The 17,805-nt window shown below is 31.3% G+C and overlaps 1 protein-coding gene across 1 annotated transcript; it reads right to left on the bottom strand.

Moving 5' to 3' along the window:
- Positions 1-12,142: 12,142 nt before the first annotated feature.
- LOC105765340 (methionine gamma-lyase) lies at positions 12,143-14,607 on the bottom strand. The gene is made up of 3 exons (XM_012584374.2): positions 14,129-14,607; positions 13,652-14,053; positions 12,143-12,808 (listed from the first exon to the last, which is right to left on the bottom strand). Exons 1-3 carry the CDS (start codon positions 14,505-14,507, stop codon positions 12,231-12,233), a joined length of 1,359 nt encoding a protein of 452 aa, XP_012439828.1. The 5' UTR covers positions 14,508-14,607; the 3' UTR covers positions 12,143-12,230.
- Between the last annotated feature and the right edge of the window lie 3,198 nt (positions 14,608-17,805).

Below are 17,805 nucleotides of genomic sequence, written 5' to 3'. Positions count from 1 at the left end.
TCTTATATTAGAACTACACTTCTTTTATTTGATATTAATTAGAATAATATTTTCAACATTTAAATAGATGTAGTCGAAATTCCTCTTGTATCATTCAGTTTTCAATATTAGTGAATTTCTCTTCCTCTACTAGTGATTTTTTCTCGAAAGAGTTTTCACGTAAAATTTGTATGTTTTATTTTTCTTTTCCTTTTACTTTACAATCGTTCTAATTTTACCATTATCGGTATTAATCAACTCCAAATCCTGTTTGAGCCAGACATCCATAAAAATATTATATTAGGATTTACCCATGAAGAACATGGTGATACTCAAGTTGAAAGGCACGACGTCCATAAGAATGAAACGATGATTAAATAAATTATACAAACAGTGCAATAAAGAGCATTAACCTAGAAAATTTTCAGGGTTTGTGGGTAATCATGCGCACTGAAAAAGCCATAGCCAACCGACTAAGGTTTAAATGGAGCATTCAACACAAGCTTTTTTGCTGAATAATGATTAATGATGTAAAATCCTGGGAATAGTGATGCACTTTATTAGTAGAAAATTTGCTGGACGTCGCTTTCAACCTTAATTCTAATGATTATTTCTTAATTAACCAAAAAATATCGGTGTTGGTGCTATAGCCGGCAGGGCTATTTGTTGGGATATAAGTAGGGTTTATGATGTTATAGGTTCCAACATTATATATAAGCCCTAATTAGCTACCTACTCAACAAACTTTTTAGGTCTATAATTAGAGTGTGGAAAGTGTTTTGTGTGGGTAAATTTGTAGTCAATTTTACAGGCAATTAGCATTTGAAAGATGGAGGATTGTTAATGGTGATCACTTTAGAAATTATTATCCTTAAATCATGATGGAGAAACACTTTATATACGTAAGTATAAATTTATACGATATGATTTTATTAATGCTAATTTTCAAAGTAACAATATCATTGTTCTTAATTTAGTCATTAGTTTGAGCATTAAATATTAAGTTCAGATTTAACATGTAGTATATTTAAAATATGTGTTATCATATTTTAAAAGTATCTTGTTAAAAGGAGAAAAAAGAAGAAACGGTCCTCTTAAATTTTATAAACACCATTTTATTTTCTTAATATGTCAAGTCCAAGATATGTATATGATAGAAACATGCATATTTAAAATTTAAATATATTCGTGTCGATTTAAGCTAACACTTAACACTCAAACTAATATTAAGCTTATGAATGGAAATGGTTGATACGATATTAATGTTTTAATAATTCAATTAAACATTTTGAAGTTTACAAATCAATTCAAAATTGAATCACAATCTAAAAATGATTATTGTAATTAATTTTTTATTGGAGGAAAATTAAAGTCTTAGAAATAAACTTGGGTTTTAACCCATTTGTTTATGCAGTTATCTCATTTAATATAAAGATAAATCCTAAAACTTTACATGAATTAGGTGTAATGTGCAAGGATATAAATAAATTTTGATTTTGTACAATTTTATACATAAAATTTTGATTTAATTCAATTTTGTAAAAAGCAGATATCGTTATTGATATGACACCATTTTGCATTTGCATATTACATCACGATAATTATACTTTTCCAATATAAAAATAAATTGATATATTTATTTCTTTAAATGTATATAATTGAATCAAAAACAAAGTTGTGTATATATTTGAACCAAAATTAAAGTTCATATATCAAAGTTTACATTAAGACAAAGTTTATGTATGATTTTGATTTTAAATCTTTAATATATAATGTTAGTAAGGCACACAAGCATTCTAGGAAACAATCTTATATGAAAGCTTAAAATTGCAACAAGTGGACATGCTCATCGATTGACACATCATTATTATTAAAATAATGAATAAGCTTTTAGAAGAAATTAAATTTGCGCCAAATATAATTAGAATAAGGCATTAGAATTAAATATTAAAATCTATTTGAAGTTAAATTAAAATAACTCTAGAGAAAATCGAATTAAAAATAAATTTAGAATGAATCCACACATAATTTATATATGATAAGACTCAAATTTATATACTCAAAATCTCGTAATCATCGCGATTTTGAGAAGTGAGTCAATAGCTCATCCAATGAATTGAAGCATTTCTTTACATCCTATTGATTTACTAAAGACTGGTTAATGATGAGTTGGGTTGAAATCTGCTAATCTACTTTTTATCAAATAATTATATGTGATTTGGAGTGTTTCTTTTGTTTTGGATTTTGCAATTTTAAGGATTTAGGATTATCATAAATGTGTTCCGAAATTTCCAATAATTTGATTGCCGTTGTTGAAAGATTAAACATCTAATCTTATGAATTTTGGGTTATTTATGAATTTATTATTATTATTTATTTTGAAGTGCATCTATGATTTTTTTCTATATAATAGTCCTTCGTTTTATTTTGGATTTTGCAATTTTAAGGATTTAGGATTATCATAGATGTGTTTCATAAATTTTCCAATTATTTGACTGTTGTTGTTGAAGGATTAAATAACCAATATTATGAAGTCTGGGTTAAAATGATTATTTTAAATTCTTTGACGACAACTTCGAATTTTCCAATTTTTTTCGTTTTTATATATTTTTACAATTTTATTAAACCATACAAACCTAATGAAAGGAAATTGGACAAGAAATGTTGAATATTGTGCAACTGATCAAAACTTGCGAATCATGTTTCAAAAGGAGTTTGCTAATATTCGTAGCTGAAAATGATTAGGTAGCTTTGCCTAGTTTTTCAACTGAAAACAAACTATTTCTGTCTAAAAATCTGGGTATACAAATTCATAGGAAACCTAAAATAGATTAGGATTATCACAAAAAGTGCATGCGATATGTGCACGGAAAGAGGTGATAAATTTAATTTACTCTGATAATCATAGATGGATATAGAGTGGAAAGAGATGAGAAAATTCCAATGCATATATAATGGGAAGTCTCGTGTTGATAAGAATAGGGTAATCCCTTTCAATTTTATTGATACATTTCAAGAGTATACATAATATTTATACAGCGATAATCACGTAGGAATAGGAAAGATATATAATATATTCCTAAATAGGAATGATATATAATATATTTAAATATTTCTAAAAGATAATATCCCATAATAATATCCTAACACCCCCTCAAGTTGGAGCATGCAAATTATAAATACCCAACTTACTAAGAAAGTATTTAAATTGCGGTTTACCAAGCACGTTTGTAAAAATATCAGCCAACTGAATGGAGGTCGAAACAAAAGAATATGCAATAAACGCATCTTGGATTGCATCCCTAACAAAATGGCAATCCACTTCAATTGCAATATACAACACAGATTGACTATCATAAAAAAAATTTTAAAAAAAGGAAATAACTTTAGGATGATGAACACCTAACACTACACCAAAACAGGCTTTTAGCGGCGTTTTTAGCGGCGTTTGGACAAAAAACGCCACTAAAAATCAAGCATTAGCTGCGCTTTTGGGAAAACGCCGCTAAAAATAAACATTAGCGGCGTTTTTTGAAAAGCGCCGCAAAAAGCCTAAGCCAAACGACATCGTTTTCTGAGTTTTTGGGGCCTTTAGCGGCGCTTTTTCAAAAACGCCGCTAATGCTATGGCCTTTAGCGGCGTTTTTCAAGAAGCGCCGCTAATGCTCGGGCCTTTAGCGGCGTTTTTGAAAAAGTGCCGCTAATGCTATTGCCTTTAGCGGAGTTTTTGAAGAAGCGCCGCTAATGCTCGGGCCTTTAGCGGCGTTTTTGAAGAAGCGCCGCTAATGCTCGGGCCTTTAGCGGTGTTTTTAAAGAAGCACCGCTAATACTAGGGGCTTTAGCGGCGTTTTTGGAAAAGCGCCGCTAAAAACATTTTATCTTAATTGGTTTATTTATATTAATTAAATAAAATTCAATTTATTTCTAATTGAATATTTTAAATCTTCATAAAAAAATAATGACAGGTAGAAATAATTTGAAATAAAGCACATGGAAAAATTAAAATACTATTATTTAAAATAATTTTAAAGTTTTTTGGGTACATGATTACTGATTGTTTTTTAATTTATATATTAAAAATTTTCTTATATAATCGTAAAAGAGATAGTATTAATTTTAAAATATTGAATTAATTATCACTATAGTTTAGGGTTTTTGGTTTAGGGTATATGATTTATTTAAGATTTAAGGCCAGTTTAGGAGTTACTATTTTAAGGTTTAGGGAGTATGGGTTTAGGGATTATAGATGAGGGATTATGGTTTAAGGATTGAGATTTAAGGTTTAAAGGTTAGAGGATTAAGGGTTTAAGGGTTAGAAGGTTAGCGGTTTAGGGTTTAGATGTTAGGGGTTAAGAAAGTTAGGGATTTAGGGTTTAGGAATTCAAAGGTCGAGTTAGGATTTTGGGCGTTTAGATTAACTTTTTAAATTTATATTTTAAATATGTTCTTATATAATTGTAAAAGAGATAATAATAAATTTGTTTAGGGTTTTTGGTTTAGGGTATATGATTTATTTAAGATTTAAGGCCGGTTTAAGAGTTCATATTTTAAGGTTTAGAGAGTATGGATTTAGGGATTATGGATTAGGGATTATGATTTAAGGGTTGGGATTTAAGGTTTAGCGGTTAGATGGTTAGGGGTTTAGGGGTTAGACACGTTAGGGGTTAAAAGTTAGGGATTCAGGGGTCGGGTTAGGGTTTTGGGTTTAGATTAATTATTTTTTCATTTATATTTTAAATATGTTCTTATATGATTGTAAAAGAGATAATAATAAATTTGTTTAGGGTTTTTAGTTTAGGGTATATGATTAATTTAAGATTTAAGGCCGATTTAGGAGCTCATATTTTAAGGATTAGGGAGTATGGATTTAGGGATTATGGATAAGGGATTATGGTTTAAGGGTTGGGATTTAAGGTTTAGTGGTTAAGGGTTTAGGGGTTAAGAGTTAGGGATTTAAGGTTTAGGGATTCAGGGGCCGGGTTAAGGTTTTGAGTTTAGATTAATTATTTTTTTAATTTATATTTTAAATATGTTCTTATATAATTGTAAAATAGATAATAATAAATCAAATATATTGAAATTATGAGCATAGTTTAAATTATTTAAGAGATATATAATAGATAGACTTTATATGTATTGAATGGTTAATTTAGGGTTTAAGGTTAAGGTTTACTTGAGATTTGTTAATAGATATATAATGATATGGATATATAGGTACTTATTTAATTTGGATAATTCTAACTTAATAATTAATTACAACCATTTTATCATTTGTTTTCTTATTAAAATACATAATATTTATTTTGAGAGTACTTGTTTTTTTTTAATTTATAAAAAACCAATTTATAAAAAACAAATTAAAAAAATTTTTAGCATAGCAAAACGGCGTCATTTTGTTCAAAATGAAATAATCTTTTGTGGCGTTTTTATGAAAAACGCCGCAATAGATAAGCAATAGTGGCATTTTTTTTAAAAAAGCCGCAAAAAATCAATTAATTTATAAAAAAAAATTAGCATAGTGAAACGGCGTCATTTTGTTCAAAATGAAATAATTTTTTATGGCGTTTTATGAAAAACGCAATAGATAAGCAATAGCGCGTTTTTTAAAAGCGCTGCAAAAAATAAATTAATTTATAAAAAAACAAAAAAAATTTAGCATAGTGAAACGGCGTCATTTTGTTCAAAATGAAATAATTTTTTTGCGGCGTTTTTCATAAAAACGCCGCAATAGAGAAGCAATAGTGGCGTTTTTTTTAAAAACGCCGCAAAAAAATAAATTAATTTATAAAAAACAAAAAAAAATTAGCATAGTGAAACGGCGTCATTTTGTTCAAAATGAAATAATTTTTTTCTGGTGTTTTTATGAAAAACGCCGCAATAGATAAGCAATAGTGGCGTTTTTTTTAAAAAACGCCGCAAAAAAATTAATTTATAAAAAAACATAATAAAAATTTTTTAGCATAGTGAAACGGCGTCATTTTGCTCAAAATGAAATAATTTTTTTGCGGCGTTTTTATGAAAAATGCCGCAATAGATAAGCAATAGCGGCGTTATCCCAAAATTCGTTTTACGCGGTTTTATCCCAAAATTCCCCCCAAAACCCCTAAATTTTCCCCCCTAAAATTGGCTTCTGTAAGTTTAGACGTTCACCCAGACACACACACTCTCTCTCAGACGTTCAATGCTCACTTTTTTTCTCTCGACGGTTCTCTCAACATTCCTAATCTTCAAAGCCTATCATATCGCCAATCCATTCCCCTTTTATCTTCTTACTAGCGTTTACCATCGAAAAACACTCTCGATCTATCTTCACTCTCCATGCTCGAGCTTTCCTCCACACTCTCAAGCCACGTTCGGTTCTTGCTGCAGTCCTTGACTGAAGCCAACGCTGACTCTGTTTTTTGAGAACTCTGCCAGGTTATTCATAATAATTCACTTTGATTTGCTTTTTGCTTTTTCTATTTAGGTTTTGGGTTATTGACAAAATAGAATTTTGCTTTATAACTTTTAGATACTATTTGGTAAAATTTTAAATTTGTTAAATCATGTTATGCTCCTAAATTGATCATTGTTGTTAAATATGTTTATGTGTGCAGATTGTGGCATCTCTAATTCCCCATTTAGATCATAAGTTTACTCTCATAAGGAGTACTTCTTGTTGGACACTCTCTCAATTCAGCAAATACATTGTTCAGGTATGAATGAAAATTAGCCTCCCTTTAAATGCTGTGTGGTTGTCAATACCTTTTTCTAATTTAGTAATGAATGATTAATAACCCCTTTGACTGACAATATAGTTTATGTGTTTGCATCATATACCAATCATTTATTGTTCTTGGTACATACCGATAAACTTCTTTTTCGGTTTCTTTGGCATTGGATTTTATGTTGAGAATTCTCATGTTTCATCCATTCGGGATAGTGGTAATAAAAAGGCTATGAGCAATTTGACATGGTTCTTACGGCTTTCCGCAAAGAATATCGGATACTAACAAGTGGTACAAGGGGTCGCTTGTTCGCTCTTGCAATACTTGAAGAGGTTGTAAACTTGTTGTATGACCGATTACTTTTGGGATTTAAATTCTTACAAGTTTCAACCTTTGCCTTATACATTTCAGGAGGTGCTAGAAAAGTTGGCACCAATCAAACTAGGTATGTGTTTTCTTGGTTTTTATATATATGTTCTTTTCTTTTGATAAAGAACTTGAGGTTTAATTAAATTTGACTAAGGACTTGGAGTTGAACTAATTTGATTTTTGTTTTTTATTTTATTGGCAAGAAAGATAGAATATTTTATTTATCAAATAACTTGAGGTTTTGTGAGCATATTAGACAAGACAATAAGATACTTGTTTGTGGGATCAATTGGTCAAAGATATTGCAATGGTAGCTATCTTTTTAAGCCCATTTCTTTCAGAAAACTGTTTTGTCACTCTTTTCTGCAAGATCCGAAGAAAGAAAGAAATTGGAAATCTATAGTCCAAAAGTGTAAATATGCGGTTTCTCTATAGGTATCTTTATTATGGCATCTGTAAAGTATGTCTTTCCTATGTTTGGCTAACGCTTCTTCTTCCATATGTAGGTTCGTTTACTTACACTACCAAATCTTGAAGCGTATTTGCAGCTTCTTGAACCTGAAATAAAAAGACATGAGGCCTGGTGTGTTCATGGGGAACTGCTGGTAAGTTTAACATCAAATTTGGTACCAGTTTACGAGCATCATTTCATTTATTTGTTTGTAGATCTAACAACACCGCCTAAACTTTCCACTAACGGCGTCTTGGTTGGATTTGTGCATGTATGGTCGGCTTAAAATGTTCCCAGTTTGCTAGCACCCCAACTCGTCTCGTATGCAAAAGCAACAACAAAGTTGCGACAAGTATGATTTCTTCGAACCATCATATTTACACTTAATCCACAAGTCTCTTCTCCCCCTTTACGATTTTCCTTTTTCGATAAATCAAGATAAGCGAAAAGCAAGCACGAACGCTTGATGCGTGACAACCACCTGCCAAGAAAATAGCAACTGAGAGTTCAATAGGTATGACAATTATGATGCATGGGCCTATGGTATAAATTCTGACATGTTATGATGGATAGGCCTTTGGTATAAATTCAATGATTGCCAGTGCTAGGATAATGTTTACTATAGAATATGTCTCTTACATGAAATTGCCAAGTGGCAAATATATGGCATAAACTAATGAACCAAAGAATTGGTGTTGCTGTGGTTGTTTTATTGTAGAAAAGGAGGTTGGAACAAAATAGTGAGGAGCATAATGGTGGGAATTAATGACAGAAATTGAAACAATAAACCAGTAGAGTATACTATTGAATTTGAAAAAAAAAAATTGACCAAATATTAATTCTAACTGATAGAATTTAATGTTTTAGGTACACTTCTAAAATATTAATTCTAAGTGATAGAAAATGCTTGTCAAGCATTGGACAATGGGGACAAGAGTTGGAACCTTAACATGACCATTTTTCGGCAGGTAAGCAAGTAGATATTAACTGAAAGATTATATATTTATTTTTCCACTTTGAAATTATTACGATATTAATTTGACTAAAAGCATTTTGTTAATTTATTATGTTCTATGCTTATAGTTTTGTTAATATTAATACATAAATGTAGAAACAATTTTGCAAGTACGTGTTATTAATTTATTATTTGTGTTATTAATTTATTATTTTATTATTTTAAATTCTAAAACTAAATTCATTGTGTTTTTTTTTTTGCTTTTAGTTTAATTGATTTTATTATATTTATTTTTTGTCCTCGTGTACAGCTTTTGGTACTATATTCTTAGATGAGATCTTCATCATTTTTCCAAGTTCCAATTTCTTCTTTACTTATATTTGCGTTGATTCTTATTTCCCCCCCCCTCTCTCTCTCTCTCTCTCTCTCTCTCTCTCTCTCTCTCTCTCTCAAGTTGTTGGGTTAACTAAGCTCTCTGTTTATCAGATAAAGCATGTTTACATTTGTGAAGCAACATTGTCAAAGCGGTTGATTGAATTTGAGAATACTAGCGCTGGAGCCTTAACGGTTTGTATCTCTTTACTTGTGCATGGTAATGCAGAACTACTTTGCTCCAGGAAACTGATAATGGAATAAGATTGAAATTAGTAACCATGAAATGAAGAACCATAACTGATGTTTACAATAGTTTGGGACTTTTTTCACTTTTGATATTGATGTGACTTCCTATCTACATTTGGTACTAAGTAGAGCATGCTGGCATAATCTGTTCTATATGGATTGCAACATCTTATGGGAGAAAAGCTATGTTGTTGTCGTAATTGTATCACGTGTCATTGCTATTATTTTTTTGTATGGTAGAATTTGATTAGTGAATCTTTACTGCTATTACTCTTATTGATTATGTCCACTCTAAGGAGTATCTAAATAATTTTATGAAAAATTTGATGCCAATTTTTTATCATTACAACAAGTGTTATGTTGAATTTGTTGTATTCAGCATGTAGTTAACTTTTCCTCTGTTGCATTTATTTTCTTAATATTGATTTCATTTCTTGAAAATACCTCCATTGTTTTAAACTTATGACCAGATGGAGGAGTTTACGGAAAAGGAGAGGGAGCTTCGAACTAGTTCACTAACTAGAAAACAACCAAATATTGGGTCAAAAGAAACCGGCTTAGATGAAGTGCTATGTAGGCACAAGGAGAGAAAACCTTTTGCCTATGGACTTTGTAATGAATGTTATGAAGAGGTGAGCACCCATGTACCTACTAGGCTTTCCAATCGATAGAGGATTAGATCCACCTGCATTCCAGCTTGCTGAGAAAGAGAGACTGGCAAAATTATCTATTGAGGAAAATGCTAAAGTATGTTCTGTAATCATACTTTCTAAAGGTTTAAGGACAGTAATAGGTTGAAAATCCTAATTGTAATCACTTAATATATTTTACTTTGCGAGAGTCATGTGGGCACTCAAGTTATTCTCTCACAATATACTTCTCTCCCTTTCTAATGTGCTAACTGATCTCTTAATTGTGTTATTAATTTATTATTTTAAATTCTAAAACTAAATTCATTAATTTTTATATTTAGTTTTAAAGTTAAAATTTTCATAGAAAATTTAATTTAAATAATATTTTTTATTTATTCTTAAAAGTATATATAAAGTTCAAATTTTAAAAATAAAACATAATATAATATTTATCATAAAAATAAATATTTTTTTGATTAAAATAAATTTTTAAATGTTATGTTTTTAGTGGCGTTTTTACAAGAAGCGTCGCTAAAGGTCTCGAGCTATAGCGGCGTTTGTGGGAAAAGCGTCGCTAAAGGCCTCGAGCTATAGCGGCGTTTGTGGGAAAAGCGCCGCTAAAGGCCTTGAGCTATAGCGGCGTTTTTGGGGAAAGCGCCGCTAAAGGTCTTGATCTATAGAGGCGTTTGTGCAAAAAGCGCCGCTAAAGCTCTTGATCTATAGCGGCGTTTTTGGGAGAAGCGCCGCTAAAGGTCTTGATCTCTAGCGGCGTTTGTGCAAAAAGCGCCGTTAAAGCTCTTGATCTATAGCGGCGTTTGTGGGAAAAGCGTCGCTAAAGGTCATGATCTATAGCGGCGTTTATTCCTAAAAACGCCGCAAACATTTGCGGCGTCTACAACAGCGGCGTTTTTTGCGGCGCTTTCAAAAACGCCGCTAAAGACATAAAAAACGCCGCTAAAAACCTGTTTTGGTGTAGTGTAAGCTCAATTGCAAGGCCTTCTGCCACTTGAGCTTACAAGTGATGGAAGCCATATACTTATACTCAACCTCAGCAGAAGACCGAGAAAACATATCTACCACCTCAACCCCTTTACTCAAATGAGGCATGAAAATAATAAAAATAAATGACCAAATCAAAGGGTAATTTGAAGCACACACTGGTTCCTTATTGCATCCTTTACCCTTCCTGCAGCTGTCACTTTTTCAGCAGTCCGTGGATAATACATACTAACAAATTCATCATCTAATGCATTCAAAAGCCACGAAGATAGTGGGACACAAATATCATAAGCCCAATCATCGAAGTTGTCGAGCTTTAATCAAATAGGAGTAATAAAATCACCGGGTCGATCTTGATGACCCAAGAAAAACGGAGAGTTAGGTTCAATTTTAGGTGGTAGTAGAGAAGTAGAATTGCCACCAACCATTTAGAACGATGAAAATTTTTTTTGTTAAAAGGCGAGAGATAGCCAGCCTGGAGATTGAGACCGTCGCGCCACCGGGCAAAACATAAGAAGCAAATGGCTTGGAGAAGAAAAATAAATAAATAAAAGGGGGACCTAAGCTCTTGATACCATGACAAGAATAGGGTAATCCCTTTCAATTTTATCGATAGACCTCAAAAGTATACATAATATTTATACATCAATAGTCACGTAGGAAGAAGAGAGATATATAATATATTTAGATATTCCTAAAAGATATATCGTAACATGTGTATGCAGAAATTTGTTCGTGTCCAGATATAACGTATACAGTGAGACTGTTCTATATAGGTAAAATGATTTTTTGGTAATTTTTCATCTTTTTTGGTATTTAAACTTACATTTTTTTATCAAATTACCTCAAAATGGATGGAAAAATTAATATTTGATGACATGACATATATGTGGATTGACAAGTAGATGACATGTCAAGATTTAGTTAATTTTTAAAATATTAACAAAATAATTTTAGAATTTTAATAATTTTATTTTTAAATAACTTTTACATTTTTTTGAATTTGAAATTTTAATAAATTAAGTGTGGATGTGTTATTCACACTTATGTAACGTCAACAAAGTTATTTTAAGGTGAGTCGACAAAAATATAAATTTAAAAGTTAAAAAATAATAAATAACTAAAATGGTTTTTTTATAAAACCGAATTGTTGGTATTTGAATTTTAATGTAATAAATAATTGAATCAAAATTATATGGGATACCAGAAATATCATTTGGAAGAAATGAACTCTGTTTTACTGTGTCATTTCAAGCATACAATGTGTATGTTTGTACGAAGCATTCCATTAGCTTAATTTCTTTTTGTTTCAAGCCCAAGCCCAAACCCAAAACATTGTAAGGGCCATAACTATTGTGTGTGTATAAATCTTACGATATTTTTCTGTTGTTGGAATAAAGCTTATGTTTGCCAACGTTAAAGGATAAAGATTTTAAAAGAAAAAAGCATTATATTTATGCAAACGCTCCAGTTCTACTGAAACAACATAAACAAGACTTTATACACCCAAGGCAAACATTAGTTTTTATTCAACAAGGTGCCATCTTGCATCCTAGACAGTGCCTTTTCTAATTGGCTCCACTTCTGCTCTAGTGTTCCGATGTATCCGATGGACATCCTCACCAGCCCCGGCGAAATGCCGGCAAGTTCCTTCTCTTCGGCATTCATTTCACTGCTGGTGCTACTGCCGGAACAAGACATGAGAGTCTCGTAGTAACCCAAGCTAACCGCCATGAACCCAAACTGAGTATAGTTTTGCAAGTGGTGCATCAGCCTATTGGCTCTTTCTTCGGTTTCCATGTCAACACAAAGAAGCCCACCATACCCATATTCCTTGTTGGCCATGGACTTCAATAGCTCATGCTGGGGGTGATCCTCGAGGCCTGGGTATATGACCTTGAGCCCCAATTTCTTCATTCTAATGGCATATTCCATGGCTCTTCGGCAATGCTCCTTCATTCTCAGGCCCAAGTGAGGAATCCTCTCGGAGAGTTCGAAGGCAACTTTGGCGTTCATGGTTGGGCCCAGAAGCATCAACGCACCTTGATGAAGATCCATCATTGAGTTCACCAGGCTTGCAGGGCCACAAACAGCACCTGAATTTTACCGCAAGTACATCTTGTAGTAATTAATTAATAAACTAAACTAAAGATGACAATTAGAAGAACAAAAGACTTGTGTACTTTTCAACTAAAAATGTCAAATAAAAGGTCTTTAAAAGAACAAAACAAGTTCTCAGAACAGAAACAAAAGACAAAAACCATCACATGAAAGCTTATCCATGATAACGACAAGAAAGGGAAGATCGAAACGCACACCTCACTCACATGCATGTTGATGAAAAGCTAGCCTGAAAACCACACTTTTCCATATTTACACGAGAGAAAAATAAATAGTAATCCAGTTTTCTAATTCTGAGTACGGATTCTAATGGTGCCAATGGCCTTGGGGGCCAAAATTTTGAGAAAATTTCTTTAATTTTTTTTTTCAAAATATCATTATACCTTTTTATTTTTTTCTGAATCAAGCACTCTTGAAACATTTGTAAATTCTCACTAATCTCACAAAGATTTTAAAAATTTTAATTAGATCCCTAAGTTTTTATTAAAAAATCTAAAATTTTAATAGTCTCCCAAAAATTAGTCTAAAATCCGCCACTATTATTCCCTTAATTTCTTCAAATAATCTCTTCCACTTATAATGTAAGATAAATAATTGCATGTTAAATCAGTATTTTAAATGAAATAGCTACTAAATTAATTTATAGATTAAATCTAAAATAAATTTGACCTGTTTTGCATAATATATTTCGCCTTGACTGGTTTTGACGAGGCTAACTGAATTGCCCTTATTAACTCAATCAATCACAGGATCCCACGTGATTGATGACACGACTCCCTAACACGTGTACGGATAAGAGAAACATACGACAAACGAACCTGCAATAACATCGGCCCCACCGCTGATGAACTTAGAGATACTATGGAGAACCACATCAGCACCCAGCCTTGCCGGAGAAAGAACCATGGGGGCGAACGTGTTGTCCACGACCACCGTCGTTCCTTTCTCGTGCCCGATTCTGCTTAGTGCCGGAATGTTGGCTACGGTGAGCGTGGGATTCGACATGGACTCGAAGTATAACACTTTGGTCTTTCCTTCGACGATGGCATTTTTCACAGCTTCGAGATCGCCGATGTCCACAAACGTGGTCGTGATATTACAGGCTCTGGGAAAGAAATGTGTTAAGAGTGCATGGGTGCCGCCGTATAAGGTCCTCGATGCCACTACGTGTCCGCCGCTGCTGCAGAGTTGCAACAGCACGGATGATATAGCAGACATACCTGTCATCACGAAATCAAATTAATTATTAACCACAAAAAAATTACGTTTTTTTTATGTGACAAAATTTTAATTACCGCTAGCGGTGCAATAAGCAGCTTCGGTTCCTTCCAGGGCTGCCATGAGACGGCCAAGATTTAAGACGGTGGGGTTAAAATGACGGCTATAGATGAAGAAATCACGATCAGGACCGAGTTCACCGGCGAACATACGGCGCATGGTCTCAGGTTCCATGACGGTGAAGGTGGCGGAGGCTTCAATGGACATGTTAACACCACCATGTTCACCGAATTCATGGCGAGCGTTGGCTAATGCAGCGGCAGGGTCGCTTTCCGTTGCCATCGTGGGCAACATTGATTTCTTGGCCACGAAAATATCATCCCCGTCAAAGTCATCGGTTCCTGTTCCTCGCTTCTTACCGGCGAAAACAAGGCCACGGCTCTGGGTTTCTGCCATAGTTAAATCTCCCCTTCTTCTTCTTCTTCTATTTTTTATGTGGGGGACCTTTGTTGGTTACTGGAAAACTAATAATGGGCTTGCCAGGAGATGGGGAGGGGATTTGAAGGTATATATAAAGCAGGGAATTGAACAAATAAGGTGCGGTTCGTTACAATTTAATTAATTTTGCAAAACAAAGTATTAATGGCAGATAAAAGAAGCGTTACCTAAATTAAATGTGAACATGACTAAAACTTTCCTTTTTCAAATAATTTCTTGAAAGGTAATATATTTATTATTTCCTAAAATTATAAACATGTCACAATTTAGTTTAATACCAAATATAAAAATGTATAAGGTGATTATAGCTCTCTCTTTTTGGATAAAATCTTTCAATATATACCATTTAAAATTTATAAAACAAATAAGCCAAAAAGATATGAACATTTGTCAATTTAATTTAACGCCAAACGTAAAAATTTTATAATGTTAACATTCCTAAAAGTTTCGTATTTTAGATATAACTTTGTAATATATATAATTATTTAAAGAATATGATGTTATTCTCTCCAGACTTTAAATTTCAAAGCCAAAATCACAAAGTAAGGAAAGCATGTCTCACGACATTATCTTACATTTTTTTTAATTTAACCTAAAAATAGTAACCTAACTTTATGTTTGACCCTCTTTGACCCCCCGAATTGTTAATGTGTAGTCCCAATTAACTTCAAATATGTGCATTTACCATTTATAATTTACACTCATAATATCATTCATTTATTTACATTGATTTTGTAGAGATTAAAAAATAGTTTTAATGATTTATTTTTTCCACATGTATGATAATCTAAAATAAAAACAATATGATAGAATTTTTCATAAAAATTATGGAAATTAATAAGTAGATAAGAGCTACGAGAATATTTTAATTAATTAATTCTATTTTATTTTATTTATTTTAATATTATATCATTTTATAAAAAACTTTACGTTTAAATTTTGACTTTTATTTAGAATAAGGTGAAATGTTTAAAATTAAGGATAAATGTAGAATTTATTTTTATAATTTAAAATTTATATTTATCAAACAATCTAAGTGTATTCCGTAATTAATTTAAGTAATACATCAAACAAATTTATAACTTAAATTCAGTAGTTAAATTTTCAATACTTCATTTTTCAACTTATCAAACAACACTTAAACTAGGGGTTACTAAAAGAAAGACCCTAAGACCCATTTTTTATAAGCCATTGTAGTCCAATGAACTAGTAAGAACCAAGTCAAGAGGGTGGATTCGTGCATTGGTCCCAAAAGGCCAATATAATGTACATCTAAGACCTTTTGTTCTTGAACTTTTTTATTGAATTTTTGGGAGTCAACGAAAAATAAACTTATTAACTAGTAACATTCATGCCCTTTATTTGAACTTCTTAACTAGTCAACGAAAATAATTGATACATAATTTGAAACTTGACAATCAAAACTTGAGAAGCCTTTATTTGAACAATTTCGAATAGGTTGGGTTTTATTTAAGCATTTTAAAAAAGGTTTGACCTTTATGTGAGCAACACTTAAAAAGTCGAGACCCAATTTAAATAATTAACGTACTATATATGATTTGAATATATTTTTATTTGAAGTAGGGATGATTCAGGTTTTGTTTTTCAAATTAAAAATCATCTTTGAGTAAATTAATATTTATACATAACTTAAACTCAATTTGATTTAAACTCGAAATTAATTCAATTCAAATATAAAATAATTGATTCAAAATAACTTGAATAAGAAGGTTTAAGCCAAACTTAAATTAAATATTTGTTTAATTTAAACATATCACTGGTTTTGCTCATTAGATAAATGTTAAACATATAAAAGAAAAGATTAAATATTGATTTTAATTTTTATTTTTATAAATCAAAGGTTGATTCCTTTTCTTGAATCTCCCATAATAATAATGATAGGATCAAATTTTGATTTTCATTGATTATCAAAATAAAGATGATAGATGAAAACTCATTAATTTATGCTCATTCAAACAATTTAGAATAGGTAAATGTTATTAAAATATCAATATTTTAATTAAATAAATGTTGTTAACGATAAAATATTTATAATGATATTTTAAATATAAGTTGAATCATATAGTTATTTTCGTTTGTTCGAAAGACTTTGGTATATTATAGATTAATTCATCTAAATTTAGAATAAGTTATTAAATCTTATTTTCCAAACTTATTTTTATAATTATTAATTTTCTAATCAATTAAATCATTTATTTAACTTAGTAAATTAAATTATTGTGCATAAAATACAAATAACTTGGATATAAAATCATTTGATTCAAAAAATAAAAATGTGTTAAATGGACCAACATGTGTTAAGTATAATGGTAAGACACATTACATTTTTAATGGGAGACACAAGCTCAAACCTTGAATACAATATTTTGTGGAGGAGCAAATATGTACCCTGAACAAAGACGGTAAAACAGATGAGGAATACCCCTAAAAAAATTTAAACCCGAATAATCTAAAAGATTTAAAAGCTAAATTAATCCGATTCAAATGAATCTAACTCGAAATCAACTTGATCTATCCAAATAACATCATCGATTCGTTTTGAGAAATTCGAGATTAAATTCTTTTCCCTCTATAAAAAATGCAATACATTAATATTTAAAAATATATGTAAATTTTAAAAATCAAAAGTTCAAAAGTTAAAATATATTAATAAAGGAAAAATAATTAAATCAGTTATTAAGTTTGTTAAAATCGAAATTCTCAATCAAATATCCATTTCCAACTTGTATTGTATGAAGCCAATATGATTTTGTTTTCCTTTCGTTTCTGTTTCTGGTTCTGGTTTTGTCTTGATGCATGGGGCATGACCTGGCATCCTCTTCCTCGTCAAAATGTAGACACATCAAACGCAAGTGGATCCATTGAAGTAAATGTTTTTTCCGCCACGTCGGCCACAATATGGACAACTAAAAGCCGTGAGCACTTAAACTTTGCTCATAACTCAAATCTTATCCTATCACCCAACACTCCAACATCTCATGCCTTTGTCCTTTCCCTCCTCCTCCTCCTCCATATCATTACGCATGTCTGGATCCTCGGTCATATCTATACACACATACAGATAGACCAATGGAATTCTTTAGTTCCGGTTAGCTCCATAAGTTTCTTGGAAAGGAATTGCAGTGCTTGAATTTCAGAGGATTTTATAAGGTTTTTATAGATGGACTCATTTGTTTTACTATTTAAGTTTAGTTTAGTTGGAGTCAAAATAGTATTCAACTAAAATCTTTCTAAC

The sequence above is a fragment of the Gossypium raimondii genome, chromosome 12 (assembly GCF_025698545.1).
Source record: "Gossypium raimondii isolate GPD5lz chromosome 12, ASM2569854v1, whole genome shotgun sequence".
Classification (NCBI taxonomy): domain Eukaryota; kingdom Viridiplantae; phylum Streptophyta; class Magnoliopsida; order Malvales; family Malvaceae; genus Gossypium; species Gossypium raimondii.
This window is presented reverse-complemented; position numbering and strand designations above follow the sequence as displayed.